Source organism: Oreochromis niloticus, linkage group LG20 (assembly GCF_001858045.2).
Source record: "Oreochromis niloticus isolate F11D_XX linkage group LG20, O_niloticus_UMD_NMBU, whole genome shotgun sequence".
Lineage (NCBI taxonomy): Eukaryota > Metazoa > Chordata > Actinopteri > Cichliformes > Cichlidae > Oreochromis > Oreochromis niloticus.
The window spans coordinates 23,249,056-23,265,497 of NC_031984.2; the positions used below are offsets into that span (position 1 = coordinate 23,249,056).

At 42.5% G+C, this 16,442-nt stretch overlaps 1 protein-coding gene across 6 annotated transcripts in view; it reads left to right on the forward strand.

Moving 5' to 3' along the window:
• Positions 1-589: 589 nt before the first annotated feature.
• The window catches only part of LOC100698572 (forkhead box protein J3), a 75,688-nt gene continuing 59,835 nt past the window's right edge, over positions 590-16,442 (forward strand). The window contains exons 1-4 of one of the 6 annotated variants that reach the window (XM_005478269.4): positions 1,328-1,961; positions 2,989-3,024; positions 10,893-11,016; positions 11,337-11,816. In XM_005478269.4, the coding sequence (XP_005478326.1) occupies positions 11,451-11,816 (366 nt within the window). In that variant the 5' untranslated portion in view covers positions 1,328-1,961; positions 2,989-3,024; positions 10,893-11,016; positions 11,337-11,450. Of the gene's footprint in view, positions 767-1,327; positions 1,962-2,988; positions 3,025-10,892; positions 11,017-11,336; positions 11,817-16,442 lie in introns of those variants that run through there. The other 5 variants (XM_005478270.4, XM_005478268.4, XM_019350018.2 and 2 more) reach the window with 5 other exon arrangements.

A 16,442-nucleotide genomic window follows, 5' to 3' on the forward strand; every position in this document is an offset into this window, starting at 1 on the left:
ACCGGGTAGAGCCAGTCATGCTGCCCTATCGTCACAAAGTAGGCGGAAGGCAGCGTGGCAGACACATCCCATGCGCAGTCAGCAACAGACGTATTCCCTACCAGCATCCCACCTTACCTGTCATGTTCATACCATTAACCGCAGCAGATTTACTGTGAAATCTGGTTTCATTTGTTAATGCAAATAAATAAATAAAATATATCTGGGATGAAATCTGAAGTAAGAGACACACCACGAGAGATGTTTCATTGGATTAAAGTAAGCGAGAAGGATACGTGAACTTCACATTATACACAGGTCATGTTCACGCGGTTGGTCTGCTCGCGGTTTAGGCACAGCTGATGAAATGAATACACTTAAGAACACACACACACACACACACACACACACACACACACACACACACATTTCAAGAAAAATAAATACATCTATTTTATTTAACTATTGCAGCGCATTGTCTTAGGATAGAGAGCCATCTGGTGGTAGATTAACACATTACATTCGATTAATTTAATCATTGTTTTATCTATCTATCTATCTATCTATCTATCTATCTATCATACAGACACAGGAATAAACGGGCAACAGTGTACAGCCGCTGCTCCTTCACAGTGCCCAAGCTCTGACAAAATATCCCATCAACCATTGCAATCAGCCCCATCATCCAGAGGAGTGCAGCAGTGAGTCGTTTATAAGCCCGGAGTTGATCACTCTCGCAGTGTCCATAAGGGAGCAAGAGTGTGCAGTTGATGGAAAATACCATGAGGTACTGTAAAAGATAAAGCTGTTGTTCACAGTGATAAAGAAGCCTGGCTGGTGTTTTGATTCTCAGAAGTGAGGTATATGTGACCGCACAGCTGATGGGCAATATCTCAAACAAACATGTTGGGATGCTGGTAGAAAATCATTTGTGTAACTTGTAATCGCTGTGTATCTGCACTTATATACGCGTAACACAACGACAGAGCAGCAGGAAACTGAAATTTGAATGAAAAGATGGCAAACATATAAATATGTATATGTATGTATAAAAGATTCCGTTTCAACAGAGTGCTTTAACTGTTGTCCTCTCCAGGTGGGTGCGCTGTGCCTGCATGCAAGCCTTTTTCATAATCAACAAATTATAGGCATCCAGTCTAAACTGGGGAATACCTAGTATCACAGATAAGACATGACCACAAAGCCCCAAATTTGTTGCTGGAGCAGAACAGCGTGATCTGAAGCGCCACGCAATTATCTAGCTCATGCACTGCCATAAAGTAGACAGGGAAACATACTGACGCATGTTTGCTTGTCTAAGATAATTTGGAGTTTTGTGGCGTGTGGAAGGTGCGGGCAGCCTCTTTCTTTAGTTGTATCCAACCGGAATGAAAGCGTCAAAGTCACTGGGGTGCTCCTGTATTAACGATAAGAACTGTATCCCACACAGGCTCATTTAACAAATATACACGGCACGGTGGGCTTCTATTTTTAAAATCATATGTCTATTCTAATTATATGTTAGGCGTTTATTTTAGTCATAGCGGTGGTAGGCATGTCCTGGCGGAATCTCATTAATATTAAAACCGGGAACTAGTTAAATGGATCTGATTTCATTTTTTTCCTATTGTGGTGCATGAATTTATCTTCAACGTGCTCCGGCTGGCGTTGGAAGTAGTTCCGGTGGTTTAGCAGCCGAGCGGAGCACTGAGACCCGGGATCTTTGCGTTGATGAGCGCAAATGCGAATAGCGGGTCGAGTCCTCCAGTCTTGACTTGTCGACTGACCACAGCAGCGGTCAGTTTGACGCCTGCAGAGCGCCGTGCGCACGCAGCCAGAGTGACAGCGCAAAGGCACCACAGGAGCTGTTTTTTATGTGTGTGTGTGTGTCTTCGAAGGGGATTTTCAAGTGCAGAACAGCGTCTGGAGCTGCTTGAAGCAGAGTGCACAAATTGAGCCGGTTCTCGTATTCGCGTGCGACGGTGAGTAGTCCGTTCACAAGTATGTTTGAATATGTTGCTCATTAGGATTTATGACAAATGATCGCACATCTGTGGCGCTCAAAGCCAGCGGTTTTTGTTTTGTTTTTTTACTTAACGGCAGGCCGTGACAAGTTCGCTGTCTGTGACAATATGAATGCATGCAAGCGTTGCATTGTGCCGTTATACCACGTCTGCTGGACAACTTCTCTAAGTTATTATCTCGATGCTACCATCGGCACAACCAGGCTGTCTGCTTACAAGACTGTTAGGAAAGTGGTGCTTAATGGAACAATTATCCAAGCAGTGAATTGTACGGGACGCGCATATACGCGGAGGACAGTGCCGGTCAGAGATTTAAAATAAAAGACTTTTGAAGTGATAACAAGGGAAGCATGAAGCCTCGCAGCAGAGGCTTACAGAAAGCTGAGCTCCACAGTGATGCAGTCGTCTATCCATAAAGCGGTTCAATTGCTTTATGTTTGATATATAAATATATATAATAGCGAATCAGTTACGGATTAACAAAACACATTAATCTTGTAGCTCACATAACAATGGAAGGAAAAAGTAGTATAAGGGAAAATGAGCTTTTTCCTTGTAATTGGCATTGTTTAACAGCGTGAGGTATTTTATAAAAGTTTAGATTATATGAACACTGACAGTGTGTCATTAAGAAGCTGTCTGTCAGTGTTTGTAGATGCTGATGTCTTTGTTCGGTCGTGGATTTCAGAGGCTCTCCGTGTCAAGTTTAAGAGAATGTATTAAGGATATTTAATGTATATTGTATTAAGAATGAAAAAAGACCTAATCCTGATATACACTTTATATATATTGAGAGAGAAAGAATTAATTTACTGAATATTTTCAAATAAATGATTTGAGCTACTTGAAGATTTTAACAGTTTAGCTGATGCAGACACAGCTGCCCTTGAGCCATGCATGCAGATGACTTTTCTTTAGTTTTCCTGCGAGCTGAGTTTGGTGATGGTCCAGTTTTGCTCATTCACTGTGGATTTCTTTTCTATAGGCTGCCCATGAAGACACCGTAGCCTTAATATCAAAGGTAACCGTCTAATACCGACAGGACTCTTTGTCTTACATTATGCTGCAGAATCTTTAGCTAACCAGTACTATACAACTTCATCTCGCCAAAAATATTCAGACAAGGGGAGTTGGGGTTTGTGTGTGTGCGCGCGTGCTCGTGTGACAGACTGAGGAAGCGTTCGAGAGAGAACACCCTGCTCCTGATTTGGATGCGTCTCTAATTCCTATCAAGATGAGAGCTGTCTGAACAGATTTCTCTCATCATTATTTGCTCTGAGATTTACTTGTGCTTGTAAATGGTGTTGATTGAGGGTAATTTGGCTTTTTAATTGCTGAACAGCTGCCACACTCACTGCTGATTGCCATTGTAGACTTTCTCAGTAGATCACTCATAGACCCCTAAATGCCTCATTAAAACGTTATGCAGAATCTCATGAAACGTGGCGAGAAGGAACCCTTCATAATGTTTTACTGATTTGTGTTTTATCATCAGAAAGGTCGTTGTAATTATCGTCAATGTCAGCAAATGCAATGCCAAGAACCGAGTGTAGTAATGACTTTTTGAAAGTTGAATTAACGGGCTATTTGTGGATGCACTACAGGCGTTTCAGTCTCTTTGATAAAGATGAACTCCATATGCCAGTTTTCGAATCGTATATGCCTGTCAAAATTTTGATGTTGTCTCTCTGCATATTCATTATGACTTGTAATATATTCTTTTTGCGTGACTTCACAAGACGTGTTGAGCAGCCAGGCTTTCTTCTCAGTGTCTGCCAAGAATGATTTGCCTCCCAATTAAAACGTGATGGAGTTCGAGACGCAGAACTTCCCACAAATTTGCGACAAAAGTGGGCTTTGTTAAGCAGTTTATATCTCTTAAGAAACCTAGACTTGGTCTTTTTTGCGTCACCCTGTTGAATTAAATAAATAAATAAATAAGGAAAAATTCAAGTACATATGCACACATTATCCTCAGCATTAAAACTGCTGACAGAAAAAAAGTGAATAACACTCATCGCAGTGCAGTATTGTGCTGGGAAACCTTGAGTCCTGGCACTCCTGGTGTTGACATTACTTTGACACATACCCCACACCTAAACATTGCTTCAGACCAACCACTGCGACACAGTGATGCCTGACAGCAAGCACTTCTCCCAGCAGCACAGTCGGCCCATATGGGGGTCCCAGTCCCATCAAGGGTCAGCCGGATGTTGGGGAGCAAATCGTGGAGAGGCCCCGCATCCGGCTGCTAGACATTACAGGGCAGCTCAAGAGGTCCCGTGTCCAAAGTGGGCCGTTAAGTTGAATGTTGTCTCATCGTAACATTTTTATTTGAATCTTTTCGTCCATTCCACCAAAAACCACCATCTGTGATTTACTTACTGCTCTGATTTCAAACGTTCAGTCACTGCTAACCAGTTCTTCCCATTTCATTTTTTTTCTTACCGTCAGGGTGATGATGTCGCTGTTGCGGCATCTTCGATATCATTCAGCTGCTTCTCTAGTGAGTTTGTCCTGCGGACAGATCTACTCCGACTCCACCATCTTAGACCGCAGCCGATGGTTCTCCTTGTTCTGCTGCGAGCTGGAGAGCCACACCAGCCAGAGTCTGCTGCAGGCGGAGAACTGCAAAGCAGAACAAGAACCACGATCGACAGCTGGAGTCAGAAGAGTTGGGAGTCTGTCAGTGGGATGAAACGCTCTCTGGAGAGGCAGTTAAATATATTGCCTCGATATTTATTTGTCAGAAAGCGGCAATTAAAGTGTTTGCAGAGAGGCACCTTATATGCGCTATTAATTAATAATGCATTAACAGAAAAAGAAAAGCCCTGCTGCTACTGCCACAAATAGAATCTGTGGGAAACGCTGTGTCGGGACAAGCGGCAACTTTACGCATGAGGCAGGTGGTTTTATTGTTCTTGCAGATTGGTGTAGAATCAATCCCAGCATCCTGGTGCCTGGGCGGTGCTCATATAGAGTTTTGCTTTATTGATTAAACCCAGCATGATCAGTGTTAGCATGCATTATTTCCAAGTCTTTTTTTTTCTTTTTTCTTTTGCAGCTCATAAGTAAAATCCAATCTCTTTGACATGCTGTGGAAAAATGTTTTGCTTGAATTTACTGCAGCATTGACGCCTGTAAGCAGACACACTGTGTGCTCGCCTTATTACACATGTGCTGTTAAAGACAGTCGGTGTTTAACAGTCGGTGTTTAACCCTGGAAAGATCTGTTTGCTTAATGAAGAACTTAATAAGTAACAATATGCTTTTAGCAAACACAGACACCCACGCTCCTCTGTTACACAGATTGATCCCTGAGAGCCATCTTCCACTCTTTATCGTGGACACTTCCGCTAGAGGGGTTGTTATTTAACTGCCTTGCTCGAAGATAGCGTGGCAGTAGCTATTAAAAGAGGTGAGGAGGTGGTCTCGTTTGGTTTAGCAAGAAAACCCTTTAATCTGCCTCTGTAATTACCAGGCCATTACTGCGTTACTAGGGCATCAGGTCACTTTAATTACCTCCGGTCAAATCAATAATCAACTGTTTAAATAATTAAAGGGATTGTTTAGATGACCCGATGTTACCCGTAGATATGAAAAGCGTCATGGCCTGACTGCTATACACTGATTAGCCACAAGATTAAAACTGGTGTGACCCCCCACCCCACCACCCCATCAGCCTTGTACCTGAGCATCCTGTTACTGCTTGATCAGATTTGGATCTGGGGAGCTTTGAAAGCCTCGGGGTCTCTGTGGTGTTCCTTGAGCTGCTTCTGAGCTCTTATGCCGATGTGGCGAGGCGTCATGTGCTGATGTGCTGTCTTCTGCTGTAGCAAAGGGGAGGGAGCTTGGTCTGCAATCATTTTTAGGTGGGTGGTATATCTGAAAGTAACATACACATGAATGCAGGAACCGAGGTTTCCCAGCATTACGCTGCATTGTAATGAGATGATTATTAGTCATACTTGATAGCTGTTCATTTCCCCTGTTAGTTGTTTTCATGTTTTGGCTGATCTACGTATCCACGCAGTATGAAGTCTGATGTTTGGCGATCTAACGCGGCGGTCTCCGTCGTCTGGCTGGGAAGGCGATATTTTCGACAAGGCATTAGAGCAGACTTTCTCTCTTTTTAAGTACCTCTAAGTTCCCTGAGTGCTCCCAGTCACTGTGATTTTTTGTCATGTCCCCAGGAAAGTACACATAATTTGAATTTGAATGTAGCAAATCCTTTTATCTTGTCAAAATCCTCTTTGATTCTGTTAGGAAAAGCATTGCTATGATTTGGAGGGGGAAAGAAAAAAGAAAGATAAGTAAAAGATAAGATAGGGGATGATCACTTTTAAAGGGCCATCATTTGGATTGAACTCGCCAGCAGCGTTGCCTGTGAGACGAGAGATGCAAAGCTTCCACTGCTAACCTGATGTAAAGCTTGCATCTTGCACAAGCTGAGAGCGCTCTGCTACTCTGGTTAGGTTTTAATGAGTAACAATTGTTAGCCAATTTGCATGTAAAACAATGCAATTATAAACAAGCATCAAAAAGCTGTAATACTTCTAAAAAATGTAAATGACTCTCCATTATAAAGTGCAACAAAACCTAAGCCATGCCTCCGAGCCAGGGCCTCTAGGTTTTTGGATGCTTGCTTCCATTATTAATGCTATTCACAAGCCAAACTTTTTAGGTTGGTGCAGTTGGGCGCTTTAATCTATTTTTGCTGTAAATTAATGAATTTTTAAAGAGGACTAGTCCTCGCTGAATAGGGCTGGATGTGGGAATGTAGTTTGAGTCGTGGTGACGCAGTGCTATAGCCCTCTTTACTGTGCGAAGCGTGAGTTCACAAACAGCATCCCATCGCTCTCTCGGGACCTTTCGTTGGGGGATTTTGCCGAAATGCTGCACTCCTATGTTTTATTTATGACAAAATATGCCTTTTTAACTTTGCCGTTGTCAGAATCTGGAATTTTGATAGCTCTTTCCTAGTTGGTGCTAGTAAGTCTTCTGGGTCGCTAACTCCCTCTACCTTGGCAGATGTTTTCAGGTGTAATGTTCTGTGTGGGCTTAGCGAGTTAAATATTTTATTCTAGGCCTTGAGGGATTCAGTGGAACCTACTGATTTTTCTTGCCTTCTTTCAATCAGGTTTTCTTTCAGACTTGAGAAAAACAGTGTGAGTCAGTAATGTTCTGTTTCAGTAGCGATGCCACCGGATTGACTCGGTTGACACGAGCCAGCCAGCAGGTTTCATACACGCACACACACAGAAAAAAAATGATTAAAGTGTTGTTCTGTTATGGATAAATTATTATCCTTGGTATGAATGTATCCACTTTTTTTCTTCTTCTTCTTCTTTCTTTCAAACTTTCATTTTCCTGACCACTCTCTTCTTTAAAGACTCAATGTATCTCACTGTGAAACAGTGCGTTACATCGATGCCTCTCCAGGTCTCCTTTTAAAAACAAGTAGACAGTATCAAGTGATAATTGCTTAACCCAGCTCCATTGAGGGATAAGGAAACAGCCACCGCGAGGGCATCTGATTTGCCTTGATATCTCATAATTGAACCTTTTCAGGGGTGTGCTTTCTGTGCTGAAGCAGAAAGTAATTAAGGTGTTCAATACGGCTTTTTTGGACCTTTTCCTTCTTCCTTTGAATGGCCCACACTTCGAGACATGACAGCGCTCAGTATGCTTACAGACTTTTCTTTTGACACATTAGCCCTACCCTTGCCAAGGCAGTCCTTCCCAGAAACCCCCTCTGCTCTGCACGCTCCGGGTGGGTATTTTGTCATTACTTCATTTTCCTCTGAAAATATTTTGATGCCTCTTTCCTTTTGGCTCCCTCCTCCTCCCCCCAGCCCACCTCGCTTTCTCTCACCCATCCCCCGTCACTCCATTCAAAGTTCTCTATTAAAATGCAGAACTGTAAAGCCTCTCTCAGTCTAAAAGCCTGCTAGCAGCAGGGGACTGTTAGCTGTTAGTGATGCATACAGCTGAGTGAGTGCATCACAGCTACAAAGTCTAATGGGTGAATACATTCAATCACACACATAGCCTCAACTCTTTTAAAGGGACAATGTTCACAGTCATGAAAGCTCTATCCACAGTGCAGAGAGTGATGCGTTTAAATTCTTAGGAGGAAAGAGATTTCTTGTTCATAAATGTCTAAATCCTTGCTTTTTTTTAAAAAGTAATCTCTTCTTTAACTGCCAACTAATATATCACAACTGTCACACTAAGAAAGTTAATATTTTACATTCTTCTTTTTTTGTTCTTTGATGGGTGAAAGATAAAAAATCTAAAGTATCTTGTTTTTTAAGTGTAATGTAAACTGCTTCTGTCTCTGAATATGCACGTTTCTATCCACAACCATACTGAAACCCTGTTTAATGAACCCGTGCCGTTTCTGTGTGATCCTCTGCCAGAATCTCCTCATTTCATCGCCACCTTTATTTCCTCTTCAACAACAGTCTCTTTGAAATAGATCTTGTCTGTATGTTGTTTTTGATGTTTCCTGAAGAGGGATGCAGAGTTCAGCCTTGTAAGGTTTTGACAAGTATCAGCAGGAATTGTGTTGTTTGCATCACTGCCCAGTCACCGCATTAGAAGTAATGCAACAAGAAGAACCTCTCTGGGGGGGGGGATGCTTTTTCTGATGGAGAATATAATGCCATCATGAAAAGGCAGACATTTTTCCATGCATAAGTGAATTATATGGGGTTTTTTATTCAAGTATTTGAACCAAAGGAGCATTAGCAATACTCAAACTCTGCCACTGTACATCATTTTAGAAAGTATGTACTGCTTTTTCAACATGGAAAACCATGGACAATTACTTTTCATGAATAAACTGTCCTTTCTGATAACATATTTGGCACTTTTTAATAGAGTCTAGCACTCAAACACGTATGCATTCGGTGTAGTATAGTGTATTTCTACAGAAGGCTGATGTCTCCCTGAACGGCAGAGATATACAGTGAGATCTCTTTTCTCCAGTTATCACTTTTCTTCCTTGATCCCTGTTGTGAAACACAGTCGATATCATAAAATAAAAGGCGCAGTGCTGAGGTTAGCTTAGTCACCGTGGGCCCAGTTGACTGAGCCGACTAGGTAATTGGTTGCGTCTACCCGCCCAGCAGGGCTCCTCTCCCCAGAAGCCAAGTCAAGTCTTCTCTCTGTGCTCTCTTCTATTACTCATCATCCCAACACCTCACTATGCTAGCGGTGCGAAGCTACACCGTGCCACCGTGCAACCAGCCCACGCTCCCAAAACTTCTCAACAACAGCAGCCACGGCAGGTCGAGGCTTGTGGCAGGCTGATTTGCAGTTTGAGCCTCCTTTTTAATGAGGGGAAAATAAGTACTTGTTGTTCTGTGTCTTGTGTGTCACCACCCCCTTCCCCACATACCCTGCACCACTGCAACTAGTAATGCTACATTCCCTTTAGCAAAAAAAAAGAAGAAGAAGGTGCACTAATTAAGATAGCTTCCTGGGATTTCGAAGAGGGGCTTGGAAGAAGTATCTCCCACAGTGGCAGGGCCTTGAGGAGGGGGACAGGGGTAGTTTTGTGCAAAAAGCCTCATCGGGCACATCTCTTCTGTCAGTGGCGCTTTCCTTGCACTAGTCCCCCCCTCCACCCCTTGCCTGGGTTGTTTAGCTTGATGAGTCTGGTGCTAAATATGTATTTTTTTCCATGTGTAATTAAGCAGGGTTTGCAGGAGCTGGGCATTTCACTTCTTTTCTTCCTTGTATATTTTGCTCTCCAGGGGGATTGGTGAAAAGACAGACAGAGGGGTTTGTGTTCGTCTGTCCGTTTGTGGTGGTAGGCAGGCTCATTGAAGTTCTCCCACCTTGATTATATACAGCATGAATGGAGAATGCGCGTGGGCCAGTGGGCTCTTTGTTGTTGAAGGACATTGGAAGGTTATTTCGCAGGATGTTGATAAAGGTTTGGCTGTAGATTTCTGTATTAATAAGAGATTGAGTTCATCCAACCATTATTAACTATTCAGACTCTGGGCCTCTGAGATTTACCTGTATTTCTTAGAACGTATGACGTTCGTTCTTGGTGCTCGCACGAAACGAGAAACTGATCTTGAATCAGAGCGAGGTTTGAATGCAACATCTTCACTCCTGTGATGAGTAACAGTTACATGACATTCTCAGCCCAAAAGTGACAAATCTACAAATGTTCTGTGACTGATTGAAGTACAGAACAATTGGTGAGTAATTTCTCCTGGGTGTACCAAATGATTCCCTTTGTTTTGTCCTGAATCACGCTCAAAGCGCCCACTTCCAAAAAATAGTTCAGTCTCTGTGTAACAGAAGGTACCGTTTTAGGTCCAGTGCCGCTCTAAAAATAGCTTCGAAAATCAAATGTTGAGGGTTATTGAGGTTTCATTTTTTTGGGTCTGCCTGGCAAGGACCTGAAACCCTGAGGGGGGAGGCAGTGGGGTGGTTGTGGACTTGACAGAAGAGTGAGGCACGTCGAGAGTCGGAGAATTAGAACACCGAGTGTGTGTTTCTGCGTGCGTGCGTGTACGCGTGTCTGTGTGGAGGGGTAGTCAGAGAGGAGAAGGGGACGAGCCTTTCGGCTCCTCCAGAGGGTTGGAATTCCTCCCGAGCTGTTCCCCCCATTTGGCAGGCACTTGTGAAAACAATTCCCCAGCTTTTAGTCACTCGGCAGATCCAATTGCCATTTCCACTTTGGAGGGAATGAGAGTGCGAGGCAATCCAGATAGACAGAACACAGAGAGAGAAAGAGAGAAGAGTTTTAATCGGGTTGGACAGATGCCGAGGCCAGTTGAACGGTTGTGCGATATTAATATCTTATGAAGGCTGTCTGGCAGTCCAAGCTCACCGTTTTGTGTGGTTTGTGTTTGTACGTTGCAGCAGCGGCCATTACAGAGGCTAAATGAAGATCTTGTGAACATGCACGAGGGACGAGCTCTACCTTTCACTTCGGTGACTTCCTCAGATGCTGTGGCCCAAAGAAAGATGGAAAGGAATGGGAAGAGTAAGAAACTTAACTCTTACCTAGTCCCCCATGCAACTTTGCTTTTCACTGTATAATTAATGCAATTGAATGAAACAATTTGATTAAAGTTTTTGTTTGTTTTTTTCATATCCGTAGCTCACGGTGCATATCATATTTATTCACACTGTGACAGAACAAGTGAGCAACATGCCAAAATATTTAGTTTTCCATTATACAACGCTGCAGTGTATGCGGAGAATATTCTGCAAGTTAACATCTGTGTGTGTCTGCCAAGTGTTCTTTCTGCTCCAGCTAAAGGAGATGAATAGGCATAGTAAATAAACCTCCTGCTCTTCTAGGCTTGAGCCAAGGCTGCTGCACAGAACCCATTCAGTGAGCCAACAGGAGATCCTCCACACGCCACGTCGCTGAGCCGCGCATCTTCCCTTTTGACCCCTGACACAACAAACACTATGACCTCTGAGCTGGAGAGTAGCCTTACTTCAATGGACTGGCTTCCCCAGCTCGGCGTGAGGGCAGCCATTCAGAAGGCCGACACGGGACACCACCACGGGCATCACCACCACGGGCACCACCACCACCACGGGCACCATCACGGGCACGGACCTGGCAAGAAAATGGTACATTTGGACCCAGGAACCACTCTGGACCAAGAGGAAGCAGCACAGCACAGAGATGGTAAACCGCCCTACAGCTACGCCAGCCTCATCACCTTTGCTATCAACGGCTCACCGCGCAAACGGATGACCCTCAGCGAGATCTACCAGTGGATCTGTGACAACTTCCCTTACTACAGAGAGGCAGGCAGCGGATGGAAGGTAGGATATAAAAACTGTGTGTTTTGTTCTTGTTGTCTGCAGGTGAACTGGTTCAAATGTGAGTCTGATTTCAGAATGGGAATTTTTTTTTTACTAATTATGAAGGCTAACAGTTTTGTAATATTCTGTTTATTTAATGATTTATTTAGGTCTGTTTTTCAGCATCTTTGTATGTCAAATTTATAGTGAAGCTGAAAGGATCAAAACATACGCCAAGTCTGATCATGTGACCAAACATTGTTCTGGATTTTGAATCACATGATCTTAAATAGTCAGAGGAATAGATCTCCACAAGTTGTTTTAGGTGTACAGTGATTTACTATTAAACGATCTTCATCCTCTTATTTTGAAAGTTCAGTCGCTGTTAACCAGCAATCTCCGGTCTTTCCTGCCTCATGATCATCTGTAGGCAGACTGGTGAGGTCACTACTGTGGTGGTCCTCCTTCAGCTGTCTCAGGTGTAATGGAAAACTCCACAACCTTGAGCTGCGACAATATACAATACTGTATATATACACACCACCCAGTGTGTTAGTTTTTGGGGGGTTTTTTAATTTAATCTCTATAGTACAGTTAGATGGATGTATTGACATTTAGTCAAGGTCATTGCTGTTTTTTACCCCCCAACTTTTCTTGCATTTTTACATTTATTTTTCTATTTTAGTTGTTTGCCTCCTTTACTATTCAACTGATTAAGTAATTAACTGTCAAATTTGAGATTTATATACAGACACTGATGAAGTTCATCATCTGTTAGGACTGGAGATAATTGACATTGTGTGGTCATTGTTAGATGCTGTAAAATAAACCTCCGATTATATTTTTACATCTTAGACATTTTAAGCTAAACCTGGATTTGATAGGGGATTGGACTGGAAATGGAAACTAGATACTTAATTCAGATTTCAGTGCTATTTCACACCCATATCCTAAAGAACTCATAATGCTAGTGATCAGAATGCGTAACCCTGAACCAGTTGTAACCCAGAAGAGCACAGAACCCTGTTAGTGAACCAAGAATGATTGACAGATGCATTTCGCCTCATTGAGATGACATTATTAAATCCTTATGCAAATGTAGCTATGCAAATCCTGGCTAATATGAGCAGAAAGGTGGCTGTGTTATTGGAGACAAATGAATAGATCCCTGCGGTTGTGTCTTGGGGATTCTCTGCCTTATTAGCGAAGAAGGGAATGGATATAGTCCTTCTCCTGACATTGGAAAGGCTGTCTGCAAACTATCAACCAATTCATCTCTCTGAGAGCAAGAACATTTTTCTTCTTCTCTCATTATTTCTCTCTCTTACGCTTTCTATCTTCATCTCCCAAACACTTGCTCTCCACCAAACCCCCTCTCCCCTATTCTCCTTCACTCCCATATTCACTCACTCACTCCCCTCCTCTCTTCTTTTCCCCGCGTCTGTTCCCCGTCTATAATCTTCAGCACACCGTTCCCTGAACGGAGGCATGCCAGATACGGAGACAAAAAGGTTATGATAAAAGCCAGGTTGTGTTGGAAGAGCTTCTTACCAGTTAGCAGGATTCAATCAATTAGTTTTCCGTTCGGATAGCGAGAACGGGGGTTACAGAGACCATCCAGGATTTCTCTCACTGTAGCTCACGACTGCCTTTCCTGCTGGTTGTATTTGAGTGCCAGTATGTTTTAGTATCCCGTAATTATACAGCTAGATTCATTGATTTGTGTGTGTAGCTGCATTCTAGTAGCATCATTAAGGCGCTATGCTGATGCCGTTGTGGTTTCCTTTTCACACGTTCTGGCATTTGTTCACTACACTCGTGCAGGGAGTTTTTTGCAAGACACATAACCCAGAGTTTTGTTGGATTCTTTCTAGGCCAGAGCTCTATAAAACTACACAGTGTTTTCATTTGTCAGTATAGATAGATTTAATAAAATATATTGTAGACTTTTAGACTATTATGTTAGCTAACGTAACGCTGTACGCTGCATTTCACTCTTTGCATCCATCTGCTGATTGGCAGCTGTTCACATGCTGCCAATCAAAGAAAAAAATTCTCTTAAACATGGAAGAAGCAAGCGAGAAGGAGTTGTTGTAGTCAGGTCGAGTTAAGATATATAGAGATTATTTTGAACTGTGAATCATCCAAATCGACTCAAGTTGAGTGCAGGAAAAAAACTTTTACTGTTTTTTAACTAACTTCATTTGTTATCACTGTTGTATATATAAATTCCTGCAGCTTATAGCATAAGGCCTTAAAAAGGTGCCTGTAATTATACTGTTTTTACTCTTTATCGTGCTGCTGTAACACAACATTTTCCCTTGTGGGATCAGTAATGTATCTATCTATCTATGTGGAAATGGAAAGAGCACGCATATATTCCATCATAAGAACACCAGATCATATTTAATATTATTTACATTTAGCAATGAATGATTTAGCTTACCTTCATCACTGGACATACAATTTGCCTACTTATTGGTAGAAGTGAGCGATGTAGCCTCAAAATTGTATCAAAATATACAAATTTGAGATAATTGTATTTATGAAGATACAGGGGGGAAAAATACCGAGCAGCATTTTGTAGGTGATTGCTGCTTCCTGGCAGCAGCATTTGAAAGCCATTTTCTATCCTTCTATTCAAATGAGCTGCTGTCATTGATGACAATCAAATGTACTATATGCAATGCCGTTCAACATGAAAAGGTTCATGTTTTTTATGGTGCATGTTTGAGGTATATTTTTTCATTTCCAGAAAAATAATCTATATAGCACAATTTAGTGGGCTACATGCTGAAGTTAAAGGCTAGAAACAAAGTATTGGTATCAATACTAGTGGATTTCAGAGAGCAGCAGTGTCGCTGTCGCGTTGTGTCTGAATGGCCTTTTCATAGTGCAATAGTTGTGACACTGAATAAGATAAATGTAAGCACAAAAGCCGCCATGAGTGAAAGATAATACAGGTGCTTAACACTTTAGTTACTGCTATTGCTAAACTAAAGTATTTTAACCTTGTACCTCATCAAGCACCTGCACAATAAAATTGAAAATGAAGAATATTTTCTATCCGAGAACGTTGAGCTGAACTTTTTAACCAGTTGCTTAAAACTCTCCTTTTTTGCACAATTGGCTTTTCCCATCATTTGGAGTGCAAATAGCGAGCACTACATTTATTTATTTAGTTTTGTTGCACATCAATAGCTGCTAACATCTGCTTACATGCCTTTTTAGGCTGGTTGTGCTCAACGTTTTTTTTTTATTTTTGCCTCAAGGTTTGTTGTTTCCACTTCCACTGAGAACGTATTTATTGCACATTTTGTAAAGTATTCAGCTTTGTTGGAGGACGTTGAAGTAGCTCCCTTTTTTAGGTACTAAATTGCCATTGGAAGCTGACAAGCTGATCTGGCTCTCAGACATGCCAGGGCTTGTGTTCTTGTTGCTAGGAAACAAAACACATGGTGTCGCTATGTCATTGTTATCAAGATTTGATATTTTTATATCACTAAAAGTTAATTCTGGAATTATTGTGGAGCGTTTTCTTACTTCTTTGTTGTTCTTTCTAGCAATTTTTAAAACAAATGTAAAGACAGATAACGAGATTAGTAGGCTGATCAAATCAATTTCCAACTTTTTACAACTAATTGTTGCAAATGAGGACGCTTCTGTCCAGTATAAGATCACCGTAGGGCCAGAAAGCCACTTGTAGTACGCTGGTTGAAACTCTGATATATATTTCAATCATCAACCTGCAGATGAATTAGAACTATAGATGTAAATGTAAGTCACCATGATGAAGCTTCCCCCCCCGGTATTCATCTTTGAGGAAACGGCTGTAAACTTTTGCTTCCTGGATGACCCGACTCCTCACTGTCAGGCCAGCCGTGGCTTTCACAGGGAAAGTTACGTAAGTCCGGTTCATTCCAGTTCAGGTGATTGCTGTCAGCTGTACACAGTGGGAGACAGACACAAGGATTGTCTTGGAGCCACGTTCGGCAGACAGTGCCGGGCTCGCTCGTACACACGTCGCAAGCGCTCGCTCTCAAGAAGCGTGTTTTCCGCATGTACCGAGCCAAGCTTTCACAAAACACCTCATACGTGGTCTCTCGTGTTTGCCGTCTCCTTCACCCTCTGCCGCACGTGCATGCATGCGCGCACACAGATACACACACGCACGCAAGCTTGTACACTTGCAGAGAGAGTCCCACTCAGGTAAGCAGTGTACGTGTGCAGTCTACAGATTACACACGGGGAGCTCAGCAGGAGACGAGATGGGAGGTGTGTGTGTGTGTGTGTGTGTAGGGGGGAGTGCTGTCAGAGAGCAGAGGAGAGTTTTACTACCCAACACACGCACTCCGTCTGCTCTGTATGATAATGTGAGAGTGCAAGAACGGCAGAGTTGAAACCAGGACACACATACAGCCAAACACACCATAAACACACCACACCGCACAGCACAAACGCAAACACGTTTACCAACTTCAGCATACAGTCGCTGACCGCCGTGAGATTATCATACGTGTGGCGTCTAGACTCGAGCCATGCTTGCGAATGCAGCACGTTAAAGAGAGGTCTAATTCGCTGTTATAATCATGTAAATTTCCAAGGTCATGAGATTTTCGTGTCTTAGCTGGAAAAAAAAAGAATATG